The sequence below is a fragment of the Mesocricetus auratus genome, unplaced genomic scaffold (genome assembly GCF_017639785.1).
Source record: "Mesocricetus auratus isolate SY011 unplaced genomic scaffold, BCM_Maur_2.0 Super-Scaffold_100676, whole genome shotgun sequence".
NCBI classification, from domain to species: domain Eukaryota; kingdom Metazoa; phylum Chordata; class Mammalia; order Rodentia; family Cricetidae; genus Mesocricetus; species Mesocricetus auratus.
Window position 1 is genome coordinate 176003294 of NW_024429266.1, and position 20242 is coordinate 176023535.

Consider the following 20242-nt stretch of genomic DNA (forward strand, 5'->3'; position numbering starts at 1 on the left):
GAGGCACAGAGGTCTTTGTGCTAACAGATAAGCACACAGATACCCCGGAGAGTGCCACCCTGTCCTTGTGGGGTTTTACCCACAAGACTTCACTACATAGGTGTGACTGGTGATCTTCAGTTGCTCCTCCAATCTCTGGATGGGCGTCCCAACTCTCCAATCTTACCTTGTCTTTCTGGGACCAGAGCTCATCTGGACCTCCCTCAACCTCTACTATTCACTAGAATGCAAAGGCACAAGGGCCTTAGATATATCAGGGATTTTATGAAGTACAGGACAGGAATGGAGGAAAAACAAATAGACTTTATAATACCATACCACCTAGGACTTGGTTCAGTCCCTTAAGCCTTTTTTATGACTGCTGTAAGAAATGTCCACATTTGCAGTGGCTCAAAACAAAACACATTTAGTAGTTGACACAACATTAGAGGTCAACATGAACTTTTCTTTTATTTCAGTGCTGGGGATTGAACCAGGGCCTTAGCATGCTAGGCCAGCATCTACTGAGCTTGCACCCTCAAATCCTATTTTTCTCTTTATTTATTTATATCTTTATGTACAGAGGAAGGAGGGGGAGGAAGAGGCAGATGGAAGATGGATATTCCTGGGCTAAAACCTAGATGTAGACATTCCTCTCTGGAGGCTCTCCTGAAGACTTTTTTCTTTTCTTTTCTTTTCTTTTCTTTTCTTTTCATTTACTGAGACTAGATCTTATCCAGGTCAGAGTGGCCTTGAACTTGCTATGTAACCAGGGCTCACCTTTGAGCTCCTGGTCCTCCTGCCTCAATATCCCAAGTACTAATATTACAAGCATGAACCACCATGCCCACCTTGACCACCATGCACAGATTCTTTTTGTTTTGTCTTTTTTATATCATCCAGACTAATGTCCCCCACCCCCGTCTCAAGCCTCACTCCTGCTCCAGGGTCCCCAAAGCATCCTTTTGCCTTCAAGATGTACAGTGTCAGCTCAAGTCCTCCTACAGCCTTGCTCTGCCATCCACCTGCTGCCCCTGTTGTCTGCCCATCTTTAAGAACCCTCGTGGGCACACCAAGCCCAGACTGGAGTGCAGTGGCTATTTTCAGGTGTGATCTCATTACTGATTAGCATTGGGGTTTGACCTGCTTTATTTCCGGCCTGGGCTGGCTCCCCACTCTTTGGCAACCTGGTGGTCCCTGCTCCTAGGAGGTCACCATATAGATGTCAAACAGTGCAAACATCCAACTGGCATAGCACACTATAGCCTAGAACTCCTGGATTCAGCTTCCTGCGTAGCAGGGACATAGAAATACACCACCACACCTGGCCCAGGTGCAGTTTTAAATTCCTGTGGTCATCAACCTAATTTACAGATTCTGGCATTTGAATGCAAACACTATGGAGGACCTACTTGAACTGGTTTTTTATTTGTTTGTTTTAAAAATATTTATTTTAAACTGTGTTGATGTGGGTGTTTACACTTGAGCACAGTTCCCATGGAGACCAGAGGTATCACATCCCCTAGAACTGGCTGTTGGGAGGCACGGGAATTCAGGTCCTCTACAAGAACTGCACATGGGCCTTACCTACTGAGCCATTTCTTCAGCCCCAAGAATCTACTCATCTGTAACTCAGTGTCCAGCACAGAGGCAGCCCAGCAACCACTGAGCTTCCTTTTTCCAAAACCAGCTACCGTGTGTGCATGTGTGCGTGTGTGCGTGTGTGTGTGTGTGTGCATACGTGCGTATGCACCTGTGTGTATGTGTCTGTGCATGCACGAACAAGTGTGTATTGTGCAAGTGTGTATGTGTGAGTATATGTGCACGTGTGTGCATGTTTGTGCATGCATGGTGTGTACAGATGTGCTCACCTGTGCATGCATGTGTAGATGCAGAGGTTGACATCAGATCTGCCTGTATTGCTCTATTTTTATTTATTTATTTTTTGAGACAGGGTTTTCACTGACCCTGGCACTCCCCAGTTTGACCACATTGGTTAGCCATCAAGTCCCCAGGGTCTGTTGGTTTCCTCTCTCACAGCACTAGCAAGCACATGCTAACGTGCCTAGCTTTTTCTGTGAGTTCTGGGGATCTGGACTCAGATATTCATGCTTGTATAGCAAGCTTTTCCTCACTGAGCCACCTCCCCGACCAACAGTTTTCCTCTCTGAGCTCATCATGCTCCTGGAACCCCAAGTTCCAGGCCTTGAAAGCCAAAAGTGTTCCTTCCTCACTAGCAAGCCAAAGCCTGAGAAGGCCCCAGAAGGTCTGGTCCACTGCACCTTTCCATGAGGTCCTGGAAGGGGATCAAAGTTCAAAACCATTCATTGCTGAGTTCTTGCTCTTGTCTCTGCTGCCAGACTGTGCTTAGACTCAGTTTCCCCACCAGTACAATGGAGTGTGAATCTTAATTGCTCAGAACACCATGGGAATTAAATTATAAAGCCTAAAATAAGCTGGGCAAGATGGCATGTGCCTTTAATCCCGGTACTCAGGAGGCAGAGGCAAGTGGAACTCTGTGTATTTGAGACAGTCTGGTCTATAGAGTGGAGAAACTCTGTCTTCAAATAAAAACAAAACCCTAAAATATTGCACATAAAACATAAGTCCCCTCCTGTTTAGATACACAGTGTCTTCTTCTTCTTCTTCTTCTTCTTCTTCTTCTTCTTCTTCTTCTTCTTCTTCTTCTTCTTCTTCTTCTTCTTCTTCTTCTTCTTCTTCTTCTTCTTCTTCTTCTTCTTCTTCTAAAGATTTATTTATTATGTTCTGTCTGCATGTATGCCTGCATGCCAGAAGAGGGCACCAGATCTCATTATGGATGGCTGTGAGCCACCAAATGGGAATTGAACTCAGGACCTCTGGAAGAGCAGCCAGTACTCTTAACCTCTGAGTCATCTTTCCAGCCCACACAGTGTCTTCTAAATTTAACTAATGATCTGGTTTCAGGGGAGCATGGTGACCATAAATTCCTGTGACTCTCTGGTTTTAAGTCAGGGATCCAACGTTAGGAGAAATATCAGGTGAGAATGTGGTTGTCTAATTGTTCTCCACCTGTAGCTAGACTGTGGCCCACCACCAGAACCTCTCCCATATGGCTGCCCTGCTTCCAGCCTCTCCTCTCCAAACACTGCTGGATTGCTTGGCACCTGTTTCTCCATCTCTGTGGTGCCCTCCCAGTGCTGACGTTCTAGTATAGGAGCACTCCCTTCTAGATAAAGCCTTACAGGTTAACCTGTACAATCCCAAAGAACCTTGGGCTCAGGCATGATAGGACCTGTCAGAGAAACTAGAGCAGCATTTAACAGTCTTGGGAGGACAGCAGGAAGTTTGTGTTTTAGTGAATCGTTTGGCTTGTGCAATATGAATGTTAAAGACTCTGAGGTGTGCAGGAGAGAGCTCTCCTTCAAGTGGTCTCTCTCCTAGACTATGCAGGAGCCCAGGCCTTGTCCCCAGAATGCAGTCCAGGGTTTTCCACACAGCCTTGATAACCTCAGGGTTGAATTCTGCCCCTGGAATCCAGCCTGGATAGTGTCACTGCCCACTGTGGGCAGTGCCCATCTCTCAAAACAGCTGGGGTACACTGGACACAGACCACAGAGGTCTTTTCACCAGCAGCAGGATCTGAGGTGTGGCCTACCAGTGCAGGTACCTTCAGAGCCTGCCTCACAGCAGGGTTGCAAGAGCTGTAGAAGAAACTGTGTCAGCAGCCCAAGAGCCTGGCCCTGGAGTGTCCCGAGGCTACCACCATCTCCCCGGAGCCAGTGGACATGTCACCTGCCTCCTCTGTATCCCTCTTCTCCTATACAAACAGGGACAAATGCCACCACTGGACTTTGGAGCTCATCGGGGCTCCAGGCCAGAGAGTGCACAGGCTCTAATACCTTTTGTCTTATTCTTTACAGACAGGTTTTGGATTAGGCCATTCTAGCGGGGGGGGGGTATGGGGATACAAAGTCTGTGTCCCCACTTTACTCCCACTTTGCCATTTCACTTTTGCAAGTCCATTTCCCCCTGTGTGAGATGGTTAGTGCCATTATGTTGCAAGGGCTTCTATGAGGGTTGAGTTAAGAAGGTCGTTGAGCTCCTGTGAGCAGGAACCAAGTGTTTCCCACACACAGAAAGTGCTTCCAGGTGGGTGGTGGTGGCACACGCCTTTAATACCAGCATTTGGGAGGCATAGGTGGGAGGTCTACAAAGTGAGTTCCAGGATAGGCTCCAAAGCTACACAGAGAAAGCCTGTCTCAAAAAGCCAAAGGAAAAAAAGTGCTTCGTAAAAGAGCTGAGGAGACGGCTCAGTCGGCAAAGTGCATAAGGACCCAAGTTCAATGGCCAGAATCTATGCAAACAGCCAGGCCTATGGTGCACACATGTAATCTCAAAGCTGGAGAGGCAGAGACAGGCAGATCCTTAGGGTCTTGATGACCAGCCAGCCTCACCTAATCTTTGAAGCCCAGGACCAGTGAAAGATCCTGTCTCAAACAACAAAGTGGGTGGCTGGAGATGTGGCTTGCCAGTTAGGAAACTGGCTATTCTTTCAGAGGACCTGTGTTCATTTCCCAGCACCTACATGACAGCGCACAATCATCTGAAACTCCAGTCCCAGGGATCCAATGCCTGCTTCTGACCTCTGGGGTCACTAGGCACTCTCATGCAGGCAGAACACCCATACACATAATAAAACAATAATAAGAATCTCAAAGAACAAACAAGGTGATGTGTCCTCCGGTCTCCACATGCACACAAGCTGATGTGCACATGTGCAAACACACACACACACACACACACACACACAACTGAAAGAAACAAGCTTAAACTGGCGAGGCCGCTCAGTGGGTAAAGGCACCTGCTGCTAAGCTGGACAAACTTAAGTTCTGTCCGCCAGACTGGCTCCCACTAGTTGACTTCCACACGCATGCCTGGAACACCGTGCACACACACAAATAAGTAAATAAATGCAGTTAAAATTGTGGTTTTTGCTGTTTGTTTTAAAGAGCACACTTGCCACATTCTGCAGCTTCCCAGTAGCCCAGGCTGGCACCTTCTGCCTGTCTCCTGCGTGTTGTACCACACGTCTAGCGAACCTTCTCTGTGTAAGTAGGTTATCTCAGGACTTCTGTTAAGGTAATGGAAAGCTGCTGAAACAGAACTGATCAAAGGGAGAGAACGAACACGTCACAGTTTCTGCTTTGTCTACTGTTTTGTCCAAGTCTGGCTAGGGTATTTAATGGTGGGACAACACCCACACTGTCCAGCCCACTTCCCGGACTAGACTGACCTGTGGCCATGGCAGAACTAAGGATGCTGCTAGGGCCTGGGAGCTACAGAGGATCTGAGAATGACACCTAGGCTGAACCAAGATGATGAAAGGGACTATCGAGGGTGACGTCCCTGATTACAGCGACTGAGAAAGGACCGTGGGCCAGTTTGAAGACTGTTAGATAGACCTAACGTGGGTTTACTTTTTGTTTGTTTTGTTTCATTTTCTGAGGGAGGAGGGTTTCTTTTAGTTCATGGTTTGACATACTCCATCTCACCATGGGGAAGCCTGGAAGCAGGAGCTTAAGGCAGCTGGTCACACTGTCCCTGAGTCAGGAAGCACAGAGAATTGGTGCTTGCATTTTCTTTTTTATTTGTTTTTGCTTTCTTCTGAGACGTGCATGTAGCTCAGGCTGGCCTCCAGTTTAAGACCATCCCATCTCAGCCTTCCAGGTGCTGGAATTACAGGTGTGCACCACTTACACCAGACTTAGATCTCAGATGTTTATTTGGCAGACGATTTCATGTAACTGGCCTTGAACGTCTGAAGACCTGAGATGTTTTTTAAGATAACTTGAAAGGTAAGCATCTAGCTTGATGTGCAACACATAGTAGGTAGACAATGACTGCGTGCTAAGGTGGCAGTATAAACCAACAAGGCAGCAAGCACAGAGGCGAGCTAGCACAGCCACATGAACAGAAGCAGAGTCCACATGAGGAAGACGACCCCCATCTCCCCACTGTAGGGGTGAACCCCACAAGGCTATCCGCCCACGAGGGCGGGGACATGTAAACTGACACAGGTAGATATAAAAGACAGTGAAAGGAAAAGGACCCTCCCTTTATTCTCTTGAAAGCCAGCCACGCTTCTAACTCCTAGCTTGTGCGACTCTCTCTCTGGTAAATAAATATATTGTTTTCCTTATAGCATTGAATATCCTCTTTACCCCACCCTTCTTCCTTGGATTCGTGCTCTGCACAGAACACGATCTGGAGAGACCAACAGAACCCAGAGGATGTGGGGGCCCAAGACTCCATCTAACAGACATGCTGGAGGAACAGGGACTCAGGGTTGAACACCACCTGAGCAAGCCCAGGCTGCTACCCAGGGTCAGTACAGGGTCACTCCCATTTGGGCTGTGAAACCATCCAGATCAGAACACGAAGTAATTTCTCAGAACAACTGCTTTGGGTGGCCCTGAGCGCAGTCAAGTGTGGAATCCAGTTTGTGAGCAGTAACCGTTAGTGACCACGTCCTCAGCCCAAAACCGGTTAGTCCCTGGAACAAACATCTCCAGGGCAGAAACAAAGTCTGTTTGTCTCTTGAGACAGGGACACTGTGTATCCCTGGCTGTCCCGGAACTCACTATGTAGAGCAAGCTGGCTTCAAACTTAGAGAGATACACTTGACTCCCAGGGTACTGGGATTAAAGGTGTGTACTGCCACACAGGATTCCCCCCGCCATTCCTTCCTTTCTTTCCTTCTGTGCACTGGTGTTTTACCTGCATGTATGTCTGTGTCAATACATCAGGTTCCCTGAAACTGGAGTTACAGACATTTGTCAGCTGCCACGTGGATGCTGGGAATTGAACCTGGGCCCTTTGGAAGAGCAGCCAGTGTTCTTAACCACTGAGCCATCTCTCCAGCCCTAGGATCCTTTTTCTACTGCATTTTTAATGAAAAGCAGCTAATAGCACATAGTACAATCCTGATGTACACCCTTGGTCCATGTCAAGCAGAGTACAAGTGTCCCTGTGCAGTGTCCCCAAGGCCATTGAGGAGCCCCCACAATGCAGGCTGAGGTGCAAGCAGTGTGCAGGAGCACCACTGGGTGGATGTGAGACTCAGTCGACACACTTGTCACTGAATCAGCCCCAAGGGTGAGCAAGTGGCCTCAGAGTCCCCAGGGGGGAAAAAAAACGCAGATGGAGATGGAGCTAATCTTGGAAGTACAAGGAGCTCAGTCGGCCCTGCCATGGCACCAAGTCCTCTGCCAGCCTTGCTATCATTGAGGACATGCAACTCTAGCCTGGGCAAAATTGCTTACTGGATCAATATCAAGAAAAGTGCTTTAAAAAAACAAAGATGCTCTTCCTCTTTTCAGTAGTCATCTTCACTCCCTGTGGATACCAGGCTTCAGGACACGACCGCACGGCACCTAATGTGTAGACTCAGATGCTCACCAACTTACAGTGGGATTGGGTCCTGACAACACACCATGAGATGTAGGTAAGTTGAGAATGCACTGCTGTACCTAAGCAAAGCTCGCCAGCTCAGTCGCACAGTGCCCTGAATGCTCGGTTTTCATCAAGTGGCTTATCTGGAGATGGCTGCTCCATGTTCTGAAGTGAGTTGACATTTGCTCTGTATGCCCCTTTGCTTTGTGTTGTTGCTGGTGTGTGTGTGAGTGTGTTGCAATAAAATGACATCTAGCCCAGTTTAAAAGTGGGCACAGGATATGAATAAATGTTTCTCGTACACATGGCCAGTAGATCTCTATATCATTAATCATTAGGGAAATACAAATCAAAACAATAATGAGATTCCACTTCACTCCCACTAGCATGGTTAAAGTTAGACAGACAATAACAAGTGTTGGCAAGGATGGGGAGACACTAGCGAGAGCTCTTGTGGGTTGTGGTGGCGAGGTGAGATTGTGTAGTCTGCCCTAGAGAATAGTTGGACAGTACCTCAAAATGCTAACCATAGTTACCAGCTGATCCAGGATTCCTCTCCTAGGTATATACTCAAAAGAACTGGATTCTGGGCTTGTAAGATAGCCCAATGGGGCCGGGCAGTGGTGGCGCATGCCTTTAATCCCAGCACTCGGGAGACAGAGGCAGGCATATCTCTGTGTGTTCGAGGCCAGGCTGGACCGACAGCCTCCAAAACAATACAGAGAAACCCTGTCTCGTTAAAAAAAAAAAGCCCAATGGGTTAAGGTTAAGGTGCTTACCACCAAGCCTAACGACTTGAATTCAATCATTCAATCCACAGGACCTAACAATAGGAGAGAATCAACTCCAGCATGTTGTACTTGACCTCTACACATGCGCTGTGGCGTGTGCACTTGTACACAAACATATCCACACACTAAATAAGTAAGCGTTATTTAAAAAGAAAAATTTAAAAGAAGTGAGAACCCCTATCTATACAGAGACCAACACATGAATGCTTGTGCTGCTTCATTTGAAACAGCCGGAGAGTGGTAACAGCACAAATCCCCACCAACTGCTAAGTGATGCACAAAATAAGGCATGAATAGGACTATCCAGCCTCACAGGGGAAGGAAGGGGGGTCTGGTGCAGTGTGGGTGAGCATCAAGTCAGGAGGGACTACATGTGAGTTGCCCAGCCACAGGCTAGAGAGATGGCTCAGCAGGTAAAGATACTTGACACCAAACCTGACATCCTGAGTTCCATCTCCCATGACTTACAGTGTGGAAGGAGGACTCTGGCTTCCAAGAGCTGCCCTCTGACCTCCACATCTGTGCCGTAGCATGCACACACGGGTAGCCCATACATAATCCACAAATAAACACATTTTTACAGAGTCTGAAATGCCAAGCTGCATCCATTGGGTCAAGACAGTCAGTGTTCGTGGGGGAAGCGCCCATTGTGGGACACCAGCTCTATCTAAAAAGTGTTTTAAATACACGATAGTCAAGGTTTTATAACTCAGTGACATATGAGAAACCTCTGAACTGAACCTTATAAAAGGGAAAGATTGCGGGGCATGGTGGCATGCGCCTTTAATCCCAGCACTTGGCAGGCAGAGGCAGGTGGATCTCTGTGAGTTCAAGGCCAGCCTCAGGTACAGAGTAACAGAGTAAGTTCCAGGAAAGCCAGGGATGTTACATAGAGAAACCCTATGGGGGGGGGAGAGAGAGAGAGAGAAGGGAGGGAGAGAGAGAGATTATGGCAAGTAAATTCCATCTGTCAATAACGTAGTTTTGGCTGGCAGGGGCAGTTGAGACAGGGTCTTATATAGCCCAGGCTGGCCTTGAATTTACTATGTAGCTGAGGGTGACTTTGAACTCCTGATCCTTCTGACCCTACCTCTCTAGTACTGGGATTACAGATATATGTTGTCAAACCTGGTTCATAAAGCTGTTTCAGAGAGAGAGCGAGAAAGACAGAGACAAAGAGAGAGAGCAAGAACAGTCATGGCTGAGAAAGCAGCTTCAGGGGACTTTCAGAGCCCAGGTGGCATTGCCACGTCACCCTGAGTCCAGTCCTATTCCTTACGATCTGCTTGCCTGACTCTGAGCAGGACCCCCACAAGTTACCTTTCACCACGCCTCCCCTAGCACAGGCTCCCAAGCTCTATGTAGGGCTCTGGAGTCTCTGGGGCATTTTACACAGAAAAGAAGACGATAACCTCTCGAATAACCTCTCTCCCCCTTAAAAAGCCTGTTGGAAGCTTGAGGACCAGGATGCTCTGGGCAGAGACCGCAGGGTGAGGATGGCTGCCATGAAGAGAAGTGACCCCAAGTGGGGTGGGTGGGGCTGGCTCCCTGGGGTATGCCAGCACCCCCGGGGGGTCATCCCTGGTGGGTCATCCCTGAGAGGCTCTGCCCGCTCTCCTCCCACTGTGGTCAGTAATGACTCTACAGGTGCCTTTCAGCATAGGCTTCTCCCATGTCTCCCAACCTGGCTGGGTCTCCTGTGGGGCGGGGGAGGGGGCTTCCTCCTCCAGGAGGGGTGGTGGTGGCTTTAACTGATCCAAGTCAAACCCTTTGCATCCCTCAGCTGGGGCCCGACTTCACCCACAGTGGAGACTAGGGGCCTCAGCCATCTAGAAGGTACACAGTTGGGCTTCCATCCCAAGTCCCCAAAGGAAGCACACAGAGCCAAGCCTAAGGATCAACCATGTCTCCCAGTCCTAAAACCAGCCACCTGCCCCTCTGCCTGACCAGTCCCATGTCCCATTACCTGGAGTCCCTGGGCTTGTGTGAGTAGCAAGGCGAGCACTGTGCTGATTGCGAATGTGGCCCGACTGGGGAAGGAGAGGCCATGGCATCCTGACAAGCAGAGGGCGGGGCAACCATGACACCATGACGTTGCCCCTGGGCCTCACTGGCTCACCCGGGTGTTGTGGCATTCCTTCCTGTGGTGCTATCAGCCCCCAGGCCTTCCTGTCTGACTTGCCTCTTCCCCAGCATGCTAGGAGGGGCAGATGGTGGCAGACGTACTGCTGCAGATCCCAGGATCACATGGTCGGTCACCCCAAGCCCCCAGCGGCAACCATGTTAGGTCGCCCTAGGCTGTGACAAGCTCCCAGGAAGGTGTGTCTTGGGCAACCCCTCTTTGCACAGGAGGTTGATTCAGGCCCCAGTCACGTGTCCTGACCTGCCCTACAAGTTAGAAGACTCTGTCACATTCCCTGCTCCTGGAAGCTGAGGCTGCAGTGGTATGTATATGCAGGGAGCTCAGCGACCATGGGAGGGCCTGAAAGCTAGGGCAGTGCTTCCTGGGAAGGGAACTGGGCCAGAGCCAGGGCAGGTCAGCAGAGCAGCACCTGTCTAGGATGGGGAGGAACCAAGTCTTCTAGAGTCAGGAAACGTCACACAACTGCCACCTTAGTCTTGCACGCACTCCTCAGTCACCCTGTGCTGCCACTGTCCTGGGGAGTACCAGTCAGCAGGGGCAAAAGGCAAAGCCAGGAGCTTTCTGGGAAAGGAGCCACCCACATCCTGAGCTCAGGCCCAGCCCTTGACTGTTCTCTCAAGCTTAGTATACACTTGACCTGTGAGGCAAGTCTGACTTGTCCCGGGTGCCGCCCCCACTCACTTCCACAGCCACATGCAGGTCTACACCACCATCCCAGCCACATGCAGGTCTACACCACCATCCCAGCCACATGTAGGTCTACACCACCATCCCAGCCACATGCAGGTCTACACCACCATCCCAGCCACATGCAGGTCTACACCACCATCCCAGCCACATGCAGGTCTACACTACCATCCCAGCCACATGCAGGTCTACACCACCATCCCTGTCACCATGCAAGTCTACACCACCATCCCAGCCACCTTGCTTCTGCCATGCCCTCCGGTTCTCAGGACACAGCCATTCTCACAAAGTCCCTCTCCCTCAGCCAGTGCCATACTGGAAAATCTCCAAATATCCCAGATAGATACCAAACTCTGGGCGTGTGCACTGGCTGTCCCTAGAAAGCCACCTGGCTCCTTCCTACATTCTTCTGTCTCTGTTCAAATGTCACCTCCCCCAAGGGGCCTGTCTTGATCACCTACTAGAGCAGGAGCCCCAGCTCTACTACCGCTCAGCCTGCTTCATTCATGGTCCCCACCCCAGGTTATTTTCTTGTACAGATTTCTTCATAGAGTAGTTGCTATAGGACCTGGGACAGTGACCACTGTGTAGAAGGCACTCAGTCAATTTTGCTGAATGAGAATGAGATCTGAACAGCCTAGTGTGTGTGTGTGTGTGTGTGTGTGTGTGTGTGTGTGTGTGTGTGTGGCAGCAGCGGTGGGGGTGGGGGTGGGGGTGTCTGGAGCTAAAAGAGACTGAGAGAAAGCCAGAGAGGCAGACCAAGGAACTACATGGGGACCTGGGGGCAGTGGGGAGCTGCACGGTCAGGTCTGCTCAGAATTCAGCCCTTGGAAGCTGCTGTGAACTGACTGAGGGACAGGGAGACAGGGGACTAGGGGCAGGGTCATGGGAACTTCCAGGGTATGCTAAGAAGGACCGTGTCTGCCAGCCACAGGGATGACAGGGCCTGGGGACGGTGACTGGGTGACTGAGATGCCCAGGGCATGAAAAATGCATACTGAATTGCAAATGCTGGAAGGAAAAAAAGAGAATAATTCTTTTTGAGACAGAACCTCACTATGTAGCTATGGCTGTCCTGGAACTCATTATGTACACCAAGCTGGCCTCAAACTAACCGAGATCCAACTGTCTCTGTCTCCCAAGATCTCCCCCCCCCCCCCCCCTTGGTTTTTCAAGACAGGATTTCTCTGTGTAGCTTTGACTGCCCTGTAACTCACTCTCTTGACCAGGCTGACCTCAAACTTACAGGTATCTGCCTGCCTCTGCCTCCGGAGTGCTGGGATTAAAGGTGTGTATACCACGGCCTGGTTCCAAAGGCTATTATTGAAAGCATATACCACCACGCCCTGCTCATACTTCCTTTGCCTTTTGCATTGATGATGTTAGATGAGTTACTGATGGATAGACTTGGTTTATAAAGTATGTTAGTAAAACTTTAAAACTATTTTTAATGTAGCCACTGAAAGTCTAAAATGTTTAGTAGTTGCAGTGTATGATGGGGCTGGTTCAGAGAGCACAGCCAACAGGTCTCAGGAACGTGGGGGTAAGGATGTAGGGGTGAGGGAAACCCTCAGACTGACTGTAACTCTCCTCCTTCCTCCAACAGTTCCTATCTGATGAGACTGTGATTCAGAGGCCACGGAGAAGAGCCCTGATGGCCAGTGTTCAGTGACACACAAGCACACAGGCAAAATTCCACCTTGCTAGAACTTGCTAGAAGGGAAATATGTTGATAGGTTGGGCAATGGGCCCTCCTCCCAAGAGCAGTATATAAAAAGAAACTTCAAGACCCTTATTTTTGTTTGTTTATTTGCTTGTTTTTTGAGACAGGGTTTCTCTGTGTAACAGCCCTGGCTATTCTGGAACTCTATAGACCAGGCTGGCCTCGAATTTACAGAGCTCTGCCTCCTTCTGCCTCCCTCTGCTGGTATTAAAGGCCTGTACCACCACTGCCCAGCTCAGGGCCCCTTTTAAGCCAGTATGAGGAGGCTAGACTAATTTAGGTATTCTTAAACTGAGCATAGTAGTTCACACTTACAATCCTAGCCCTCAGAAGTTAGTCAAGACAATGTTGGGTTCCAGGCTAGCCTGGGCTGCATGGGGGAGTCTGTCTCCAAAACAAACAACTAACTTGGTTATTCTCATACTGTCTCACTTCACCAAAGGAGCAAGGGACAGAATCACCCAGAAACCTCTCAGACCCTGCGCTCCTTCCCAGACACCCAGACATGCTCCATCCAGAGAAGTTGTGAGAGACCAGGCTATCTTAGCCTGCTGTGCTGACATCTGCCGTCTGCAGGTTCAAATGCCTGGCACACAGAAAGTGTCCCCAAAGCCACCTGCTACCTTTGGTTTGCCTTCTAATCCTGTCACTAGGCACCTCCCTCCCTGAGCTTCAGTTTCCCTCTCTGCCTCTTCTGTGGCACCTGCTTGGGTATTTTCCCGGAGCATGACAGATGCACCCCCACGTGGGCAGATGTCACAGTCAGGACAGACCTGTCTGAGGTGTCAAGGAGCCTCTGCTCCAGCTTAGCTCCACCCAGGTGACTTCAGTGGCCAGAGTGTGGGTGATTCACGGCACAGCCTCCCACCATGATCAAGTGCAGCTGACAGTCCTAGGGAGTCAGCACAGCAGCTGATCGTGACTTACAGCTTTCCTGCATTCCAGAACTGCTGGCCAGGCCCCTGACTCAGCAGGCGTGTGTTCTCTTCAGACAACTGTCAGACAGCTCAGCCTCAGTTTCCCCATTGTCAGAATGGTGAGGCAGCAGTTCCCTACACATGACAAGGGCGCTTATGTATACTGCCCAGTGACACCCAGCCTTTGTGCTATGCCTTAGTGTTCTTGGAATGAGGCCACGGGGAGTCCTGAAGAAGCCCCTAGTGTCTTCTTAGGCCTGACATATATGCCCATAGGTGTAGAGCTGTGAGCACCAGGCCTCTGGCTGTTTAGATCCTCCCAGAAGGACATCTGGGAGGCAGAACCTACCTTTACCATCTGAAATTGTCTAGTAAATGAATCCTCTAAGGCCAGGAGTGGTGACTTAAACTTGTACTCCCAGTGTACAAGGGCTGAGGCAGGAGGATCTCTGTGAGTCTGGGGCCAGACTGGTCTACAAAGGGACACTTTACTTAAAAAATTAATTGGTTAATTAAACATAACACAAACTGGGGCTGGAGAGATGGCTCAGAGGTTAAGAGCACCGGCTGCTATTCCAGAGGTCCTGAGTTCAATTCCCAGCAACCACATGGTGGCTCACAACCATCTATAATGAGATCTGGTGCCCTCTTCTGGTGTGCAGACATGCAAGCAGGCAAAACACTGAACACATAATAAATAAATAAATCTTTTTAAAAAATTAACACAAACCAACACAACCCTAAGTCATATAGTATTTTGTCCATCTCATGGATATGGGAAGTGAAAGGAAATGATTTTTCTCAAGGTCACAAGGCTGGGATGAGATTTGCACCAAGGTGTCTCTGGCTTGAAACCACAGCCCTTTCCACTCCTCCATGGAGAAACTCCAAGTTAACCCACAGGCTTACACAGCTCCAGTTTGTGCCATTCAAGTCTACATCTGAAATCTGACCTCCTCCTCCCCCCCCTCCTGCTCCCCCCTCCTGCTCCCCCTCCCCCTCCTGCTCCCCCTCCTGCTCCCCCTCCTGCTCCCCCTCCTCCCCCCCCTCTTCTCTGTGGTGCTGGGGATTAAACTGAGAGCTTTATGCAGTGAAGCAAGCCCCCAGCAGGGGGCCACACCCCAGCCATTGGTCTCCTGGATCTTTCCCTAATGGCTAACCGTGCAGGACACCTCTCCCCACGCTTATTTACCTTTCTTTTGGTGAGATGTCAGTCCGCGCCTGCTTTCTGCTTGCTCTCCCTCTCTCTTGCTCGCTTTTGCTGCTGGGCTAACAGATTTGAATCCTTTGTCAACTCGTGGTGGACAGATATTTCCCGTGTCCATGGGCCACCCTCTGAAAGTGCTGAATAGCCATTCCTTGTCTATTCACAGCAGTGAAGCAGACTGAATGAACAGGTTTTTAGTGATTTGGATTCCCCCCCTCCCAGTGCTGGGAATAGAATGTAGGCTTCCTGCAAGCCGGGCAAGGATACTGCTGAGCCACACCCTGAGCTTAGCACCTCACTGGTGGGTGCTGGGCAAGAGTTCTATGGGTGAGCCAAGTCTCCAGCTCCTGAATAAATAGTCGTTCTTTTCAAAATCAAAGTGTCACTGTGTAGTTACGGCCCACTTAGAAGTGTTTTGTACACCGTGCTGGCTTTCAACTCACAGATATTCCCCCGTCTCTGTCCCCCAAGTACTGGTATTAAAGGCCTGTGACACCGTACCTGACCCTTGAATATAGTCACCCTTAGGCTCACTTTACAGATGAGCAAGTCTAGGCCTAGAGGTTGAAGGGACTTGCCTGTGGATGCCAAGGACTCTGGGGGCAAAGGAGGGACCATAAGCCAGATTCTCTGACCTTCAAGCAAGCCCTCATGGGTACTCTGTGGAAGGAGACATTTTTCTTGCTCTCCTCTCTCATCTTGGACAGGCATGCACTGCACAGTCTCTGTCCCTAGACTAGCTTGCCAAAGTGAGAAAAGGCAGAGAGGCCACTGATGATCGGGCCAACCCCTCCAGAGCGAACAACTTCAGGGAGACCCTGAAGCCAAAGGTAAGTAACCTACTTGAGGTCACTGGTAAGATTTGGAGGTTCTGAAACAGATGTGGCGGCTCGTGCCTCTAACTTGAGCACTGAGGAGGTTGAGGCAGGAGGATTGTGAGTTTGAAACCAGCTGGGATAATATATCGAGACCTTGTCTTAATCTAAATAACAACAAAGAAATATATCTGAGAATTCAGCTGACCAAGCTCACTGTGGCTCCCTCCATTTGGCACAAACACTAGCTCTCTATTACAGAAGGAAAATAGAGCAGTCAAATGTATCCAATAGGTCCTAGAGGGACCAACTTCACAGCAGTCAAATGTATCCAATAGGTCCTGAAGGGATCAACTTCATAGAGCAGTCACATGTATCCAATAGGTCCTAGAGGGACCAACTTCAAAGAGCAGTCAAATGTATCCAATAGGTCCTGAAGGGACCAACTTCATAGCAAATGTATCCAATAGGTCCTAGAGGGACCAACTTCATAGCAGTCAAATGTATTCAATAGGTCCTGAAGGGACCAACTTCATAGCAAATGTATCCAATAGGTCCTAGAGGGATCAAGGTCTGGATTTCAGGGAAGGGGACTTTCCTTAAAGCCAAGTCAATAGGGGCATTCATGCAGAGACCCTCTTTCCTGGGGACCAGGGCATCATTGGGAAGGGACAGGGAAGACTGCTAAGGTGTTTCTGAAGGCACACGTGTGTGAGGTTCACATGTCTCGACAGATGAAGGCACATGTGTGTGAGGTACACATCATCTGGAGGTGGAGTTACAGGCATTTATGAGTCACCCTACCTGGATGCTAGAAACGGAAAGATCTAGAAGATCAAATAAGATTTCCTTTTTTGTTGGTGTTGTTTCGGTTTTTGTTTTCCAGACAGGCTTTCTCTGTGTAGCCTTGACTGTCCTGGAACTCACTCTGTTGACCAGGCTGTTCTGGAACTCAGAGATCCACCTGCCTCTGCCTTCCCAGTGTGCCACCACCACTGGGATTTTTTTTAATTTTCAAATTAGAAGAGGAAGAAAAGAAGTTAGAATGGAAGGAGGAAGCCAGGATGGAGGGAGGAAGATCAAAGAACCTTCTTATGAGTTTCGTTACATTTATTTATTGAGGAAGTCGCAGTGCATGTGTGGAGGTCAGAGGACAACTTACAGGAGTCGGTTCTCCCTGCCACCATGCGCTTTCCAGGGATCAAACACAGGTTTGACTGCAGGCACCCACTGGGCCATCCCACTAACCACGCAAAGGTTCTTGGAGAGTGCTTTGTGATCAGGTATTTGGACCAGGGTCATCTCCATAGCCAGAGCCTGCTTCCAGCCCTGGAACCCTCCAGTAACTAGAGGTAACTCCCGTATGAGTAGCGTCTCAGCACAGCTCAAGCTAGGGCAGGTATCCGACACCTTCCCATGGGTATGAGAGGCAAGGAAGGCTTGTGGTGTGAGCCTGTGCAGTCCCTCTCCCCAGCCTGCCTCTTGCCCTCCTCCCACGGCCCTGTCCTGGCTTGAGTCACTGCTTCCCACAGAAAGGAACCAATAGGTCATACAGGCCTATGATTGTGTGACTTCTGGGAGGACACAAACATTCATCAATTCACCCCACAATAGGGCACTCATGACAAACTGAAGAAACAATTCCACCCAAGTCCAGTCGGGAGAACCAATAAGTTTACTGGGTTTACTCAAAGGAGCATAGGTGGCCCCCAGACAGCCCATTCCACCAATACCCACTCTAGTAAGGCTGACTGCCTCCCACAGCTGCATAGATGGGGTCCTCCCCCACCCCGCTGACCTTCCACCTTCAACACCATGGTGCTTCTCCAGACCACACTGCAACTGGGGCATGGGGAGGGGGGCTGGCACTCAAGAGAGTCTGACACTCTTTGTCTCTCCTAAGTTATCAGACTAATCTTGAGAGGGTAGGTACAGCTTCTCTGATTTCAAGATGCCAAAGGCCATGTCATGTCCAGAAGGGAGTATTCCACAATATACACAGAAAGAGATATGTGCTCGGGAGACAGCTTGGGTGGGTAAGAAAGCACAAGCTATCCAAATGTGAGGACTTAGGTTTGGACCCCCAATATCCATCTTAAAATAAGCAAAGCCAGGTGTAATTGTGTATACCTCAGTGGTAGGAGAATCACAGGTGAGTCCAAGGCCAGTCTCATTCTCATGGAGAGTTCTAGGCCAGCCAGGATATATAGGAAGACTTTGCCTGAAAATGAAAACAGGCCAGGGCAGTCTTTGAAGTAAGCCCATAGGCCCAGCACTAGAATGCTAAGACAGGAAGTTCCTGGAGTCTCATTAGACAGCCTAGCCAATCATTGAGTTTCAAGTTCAGTGAAAGACTTTGTCTCAAAAATAACGTAGAGGGGTTGGTTAGATGGCTCAGTAGGTAAGGGGACCTGCCACCAAACCTGATGACCTAATTCCATCCTTAGGATCTCCATGGTAGCAGGAGAACTGACCCCTGGAAGTGGTTCTCTGGTCTCCGCTGGTGTGCCCCTGTACCCATGCATCCACACACCTCCCACCACACACAATAAGTGAATTAATTACATGCAATGTTTTAAGATTTTGTGTGTATGTGGTATGCCTGTTTGATCATATGTGATGCAGAAGCCTTCAAAAGCCAGAAGGTGTTTGATCTTCTGGGGCTAGAGTTATGAGCCACTGTGTGGGTGCTGGGAACTGAACCCTGGTCCTCTGCAAGAGTAGTAATGTTCTTAACCTCTGAGCCATCTCTATTGCCTAAATAAGTTAATTTAATCCTAATAAACAAAGAAAGCTGGGTATGGTGGATTGAATGATAATACCCCCCATAGGCTTGTGTATTTGAATGCTTAGTCCCTGTTGGCGGAGATGTTTGAGAAGGATCCAGAAGCATGGCCTTGTGGACGAGGTATGTCACTGGGAGTGGGCCCGTGTCTGACCCAGTTAGATATCTCTGCCTCATGCCTGTGGGTCAGGGTGTGAGTTCTCAGCTACTGCTCTAGCATCGTACATGCCTACTGCCATGTTCCCCACCGTGATGGACTTTAACCCTCTTGAAATGTGAGCCTCAGTAAATGTTTTCTTTTATAAGCTGCCTTGGTCGAGGTGTCTCTTCACAGCAATAGGAAGTAACCAAGACACTGGGCATGGTGGCACATGCCTTTGATCCCATCAGTTGGGAGACAGAGGCAGGCAGATCTTCATGAATTTGAGGCTAGTCTGGCCTACAGAGTAAGTTCCAGGACAGTCAAGGCTACATGATGAGATCCTGTCTCAAGATGAAATGAATGAATAAGATAAGTCCATATTGGTGGTATGACTCAGCTGGTAAACACACTTGCTCTCCAGGCTGATCACTGATGTTCAACCCCTGGGACATGCACTGTAGGAAAAGAGAACTGACTCCTGGAGGTTGCCCTCTGACCACCATACAGGTACCACACTGGCTGGGGAGGCGTGGTAGCAAGTGGGCAGAGCAGGAAGCCGGCAGATCACATCCCAGGGATACAAAGGAAGCAAGAGAATGAATCTGAAATAAGGCAAGACTCTAAACTCTCAAAGCCTGCGCCCACTGACACACTTCCTCCAGTATCACACCTAATCCAGTAGATTCTGTGTGACAAGTTCCACAGACTGAGGGGATAACTTCAAAAGAAGGAGGTCTCCTGGAACTGGCTGTGAAACTCTCAGCCAGAGAAAAATATTGGGTTGTGATTCTCGTGGCAATTTCTGTTTGTTCTATTCCTTTTTCACATTAACTGAAATGTTCCTAAAAGCCTACGTTGACATTTTAAGCAAAAGAAATAGATAAGAAACCATCCCCTGAGATGGGGTCACTAGCCATGACCTTGTCTCCGGAAAAGCCAGCACTTTCCAAATCATTCACATTCACATAAGTACAAATAGTAAAAACTTTCCCAACAATAAAATTTCATATACATGTGTCATCAAGAGTGGGCTTAAGTGTCTGGTAAAGAAAGTTTTTAGTGAGAAAGAGTTAAAATAGGGGGCTGGAGAGATGGTTCAGCAGTTAAGAGCACTGACTGTTCTTCCAGAGGTCCTGAGATCAATTCCCAACAACCACATGGTGGCTCACAACCATCTGTAATGAGATCTGGCGCCCTCTGCTAGCATGCAAGCAGAAGCTTGTATACACAATAAATGAATAAAATATTTTTAAAAATAGTTAAAATAGCTCAATATTTCAAAAACTCACAAGAACTAGGTAATAAATGTTAAACAATAACCGATCATAAAATTTATTAAATTTATTTAAGAAATATGCAGTTAGCCAAGGATGATTTTGTGTTTTGATTAACCCTGGATAATTCTATGTTTTTGGATTTCTGCGTTACTGTGCCAAGTAACAATAATGTCATATGTTTGGGTTTCCTTAACAAAAACATCCCCTGAGAATATCTCTATAAAAAAGCCTTGTTTGAGAACTGCAAAATACACTCAGATTCAAACTGCCTCTGTGTTTGCTTCAGTTTGTCACTGCCAAATCCTTACTCACTAAGTCTTTGAGGACCCTAAATCCCAGGAA

The 20242-nt window shown here is 48.8% G+C and overlaps 1 protein-coding gene across 10 annotated transcripts in view; it reads right to left on the reverse strand.

Moving 5' to 3' along the window:
* Tmem40 (transmembrane protein 40) overlaps positions 1 to 15077 on the reverse strand; it is a 32488-nt gene extending 17411 nt beyond the window's left edge. For 2 of the 10 annotated variants that reach the window (XM_040738792.1, XM_040738793.1), the window contains exon 1: positions 10171 to 10586. Coding sequence is in view for 6 of the 10 variants with exons in the window: in XM_040738790.1 (XP_040594724.1) it covers positions 10171 to 10339 (169 nt within the window). In the remaining 4 variants the exon portion in view is untranslated. Of the gene's footprint in view, positions 1 to 10170; positions 10591 to 14866 lie in introns of those variants that run through there. The other 8 variants (XM_021224812.2, XM_040738791.1, XM_040738789.1 and 5 more) reach the window with 7 other exon arrangements.
* Between the last annotated feature and the right edge of the window lie 5165 nt (positions 15078 to 20242).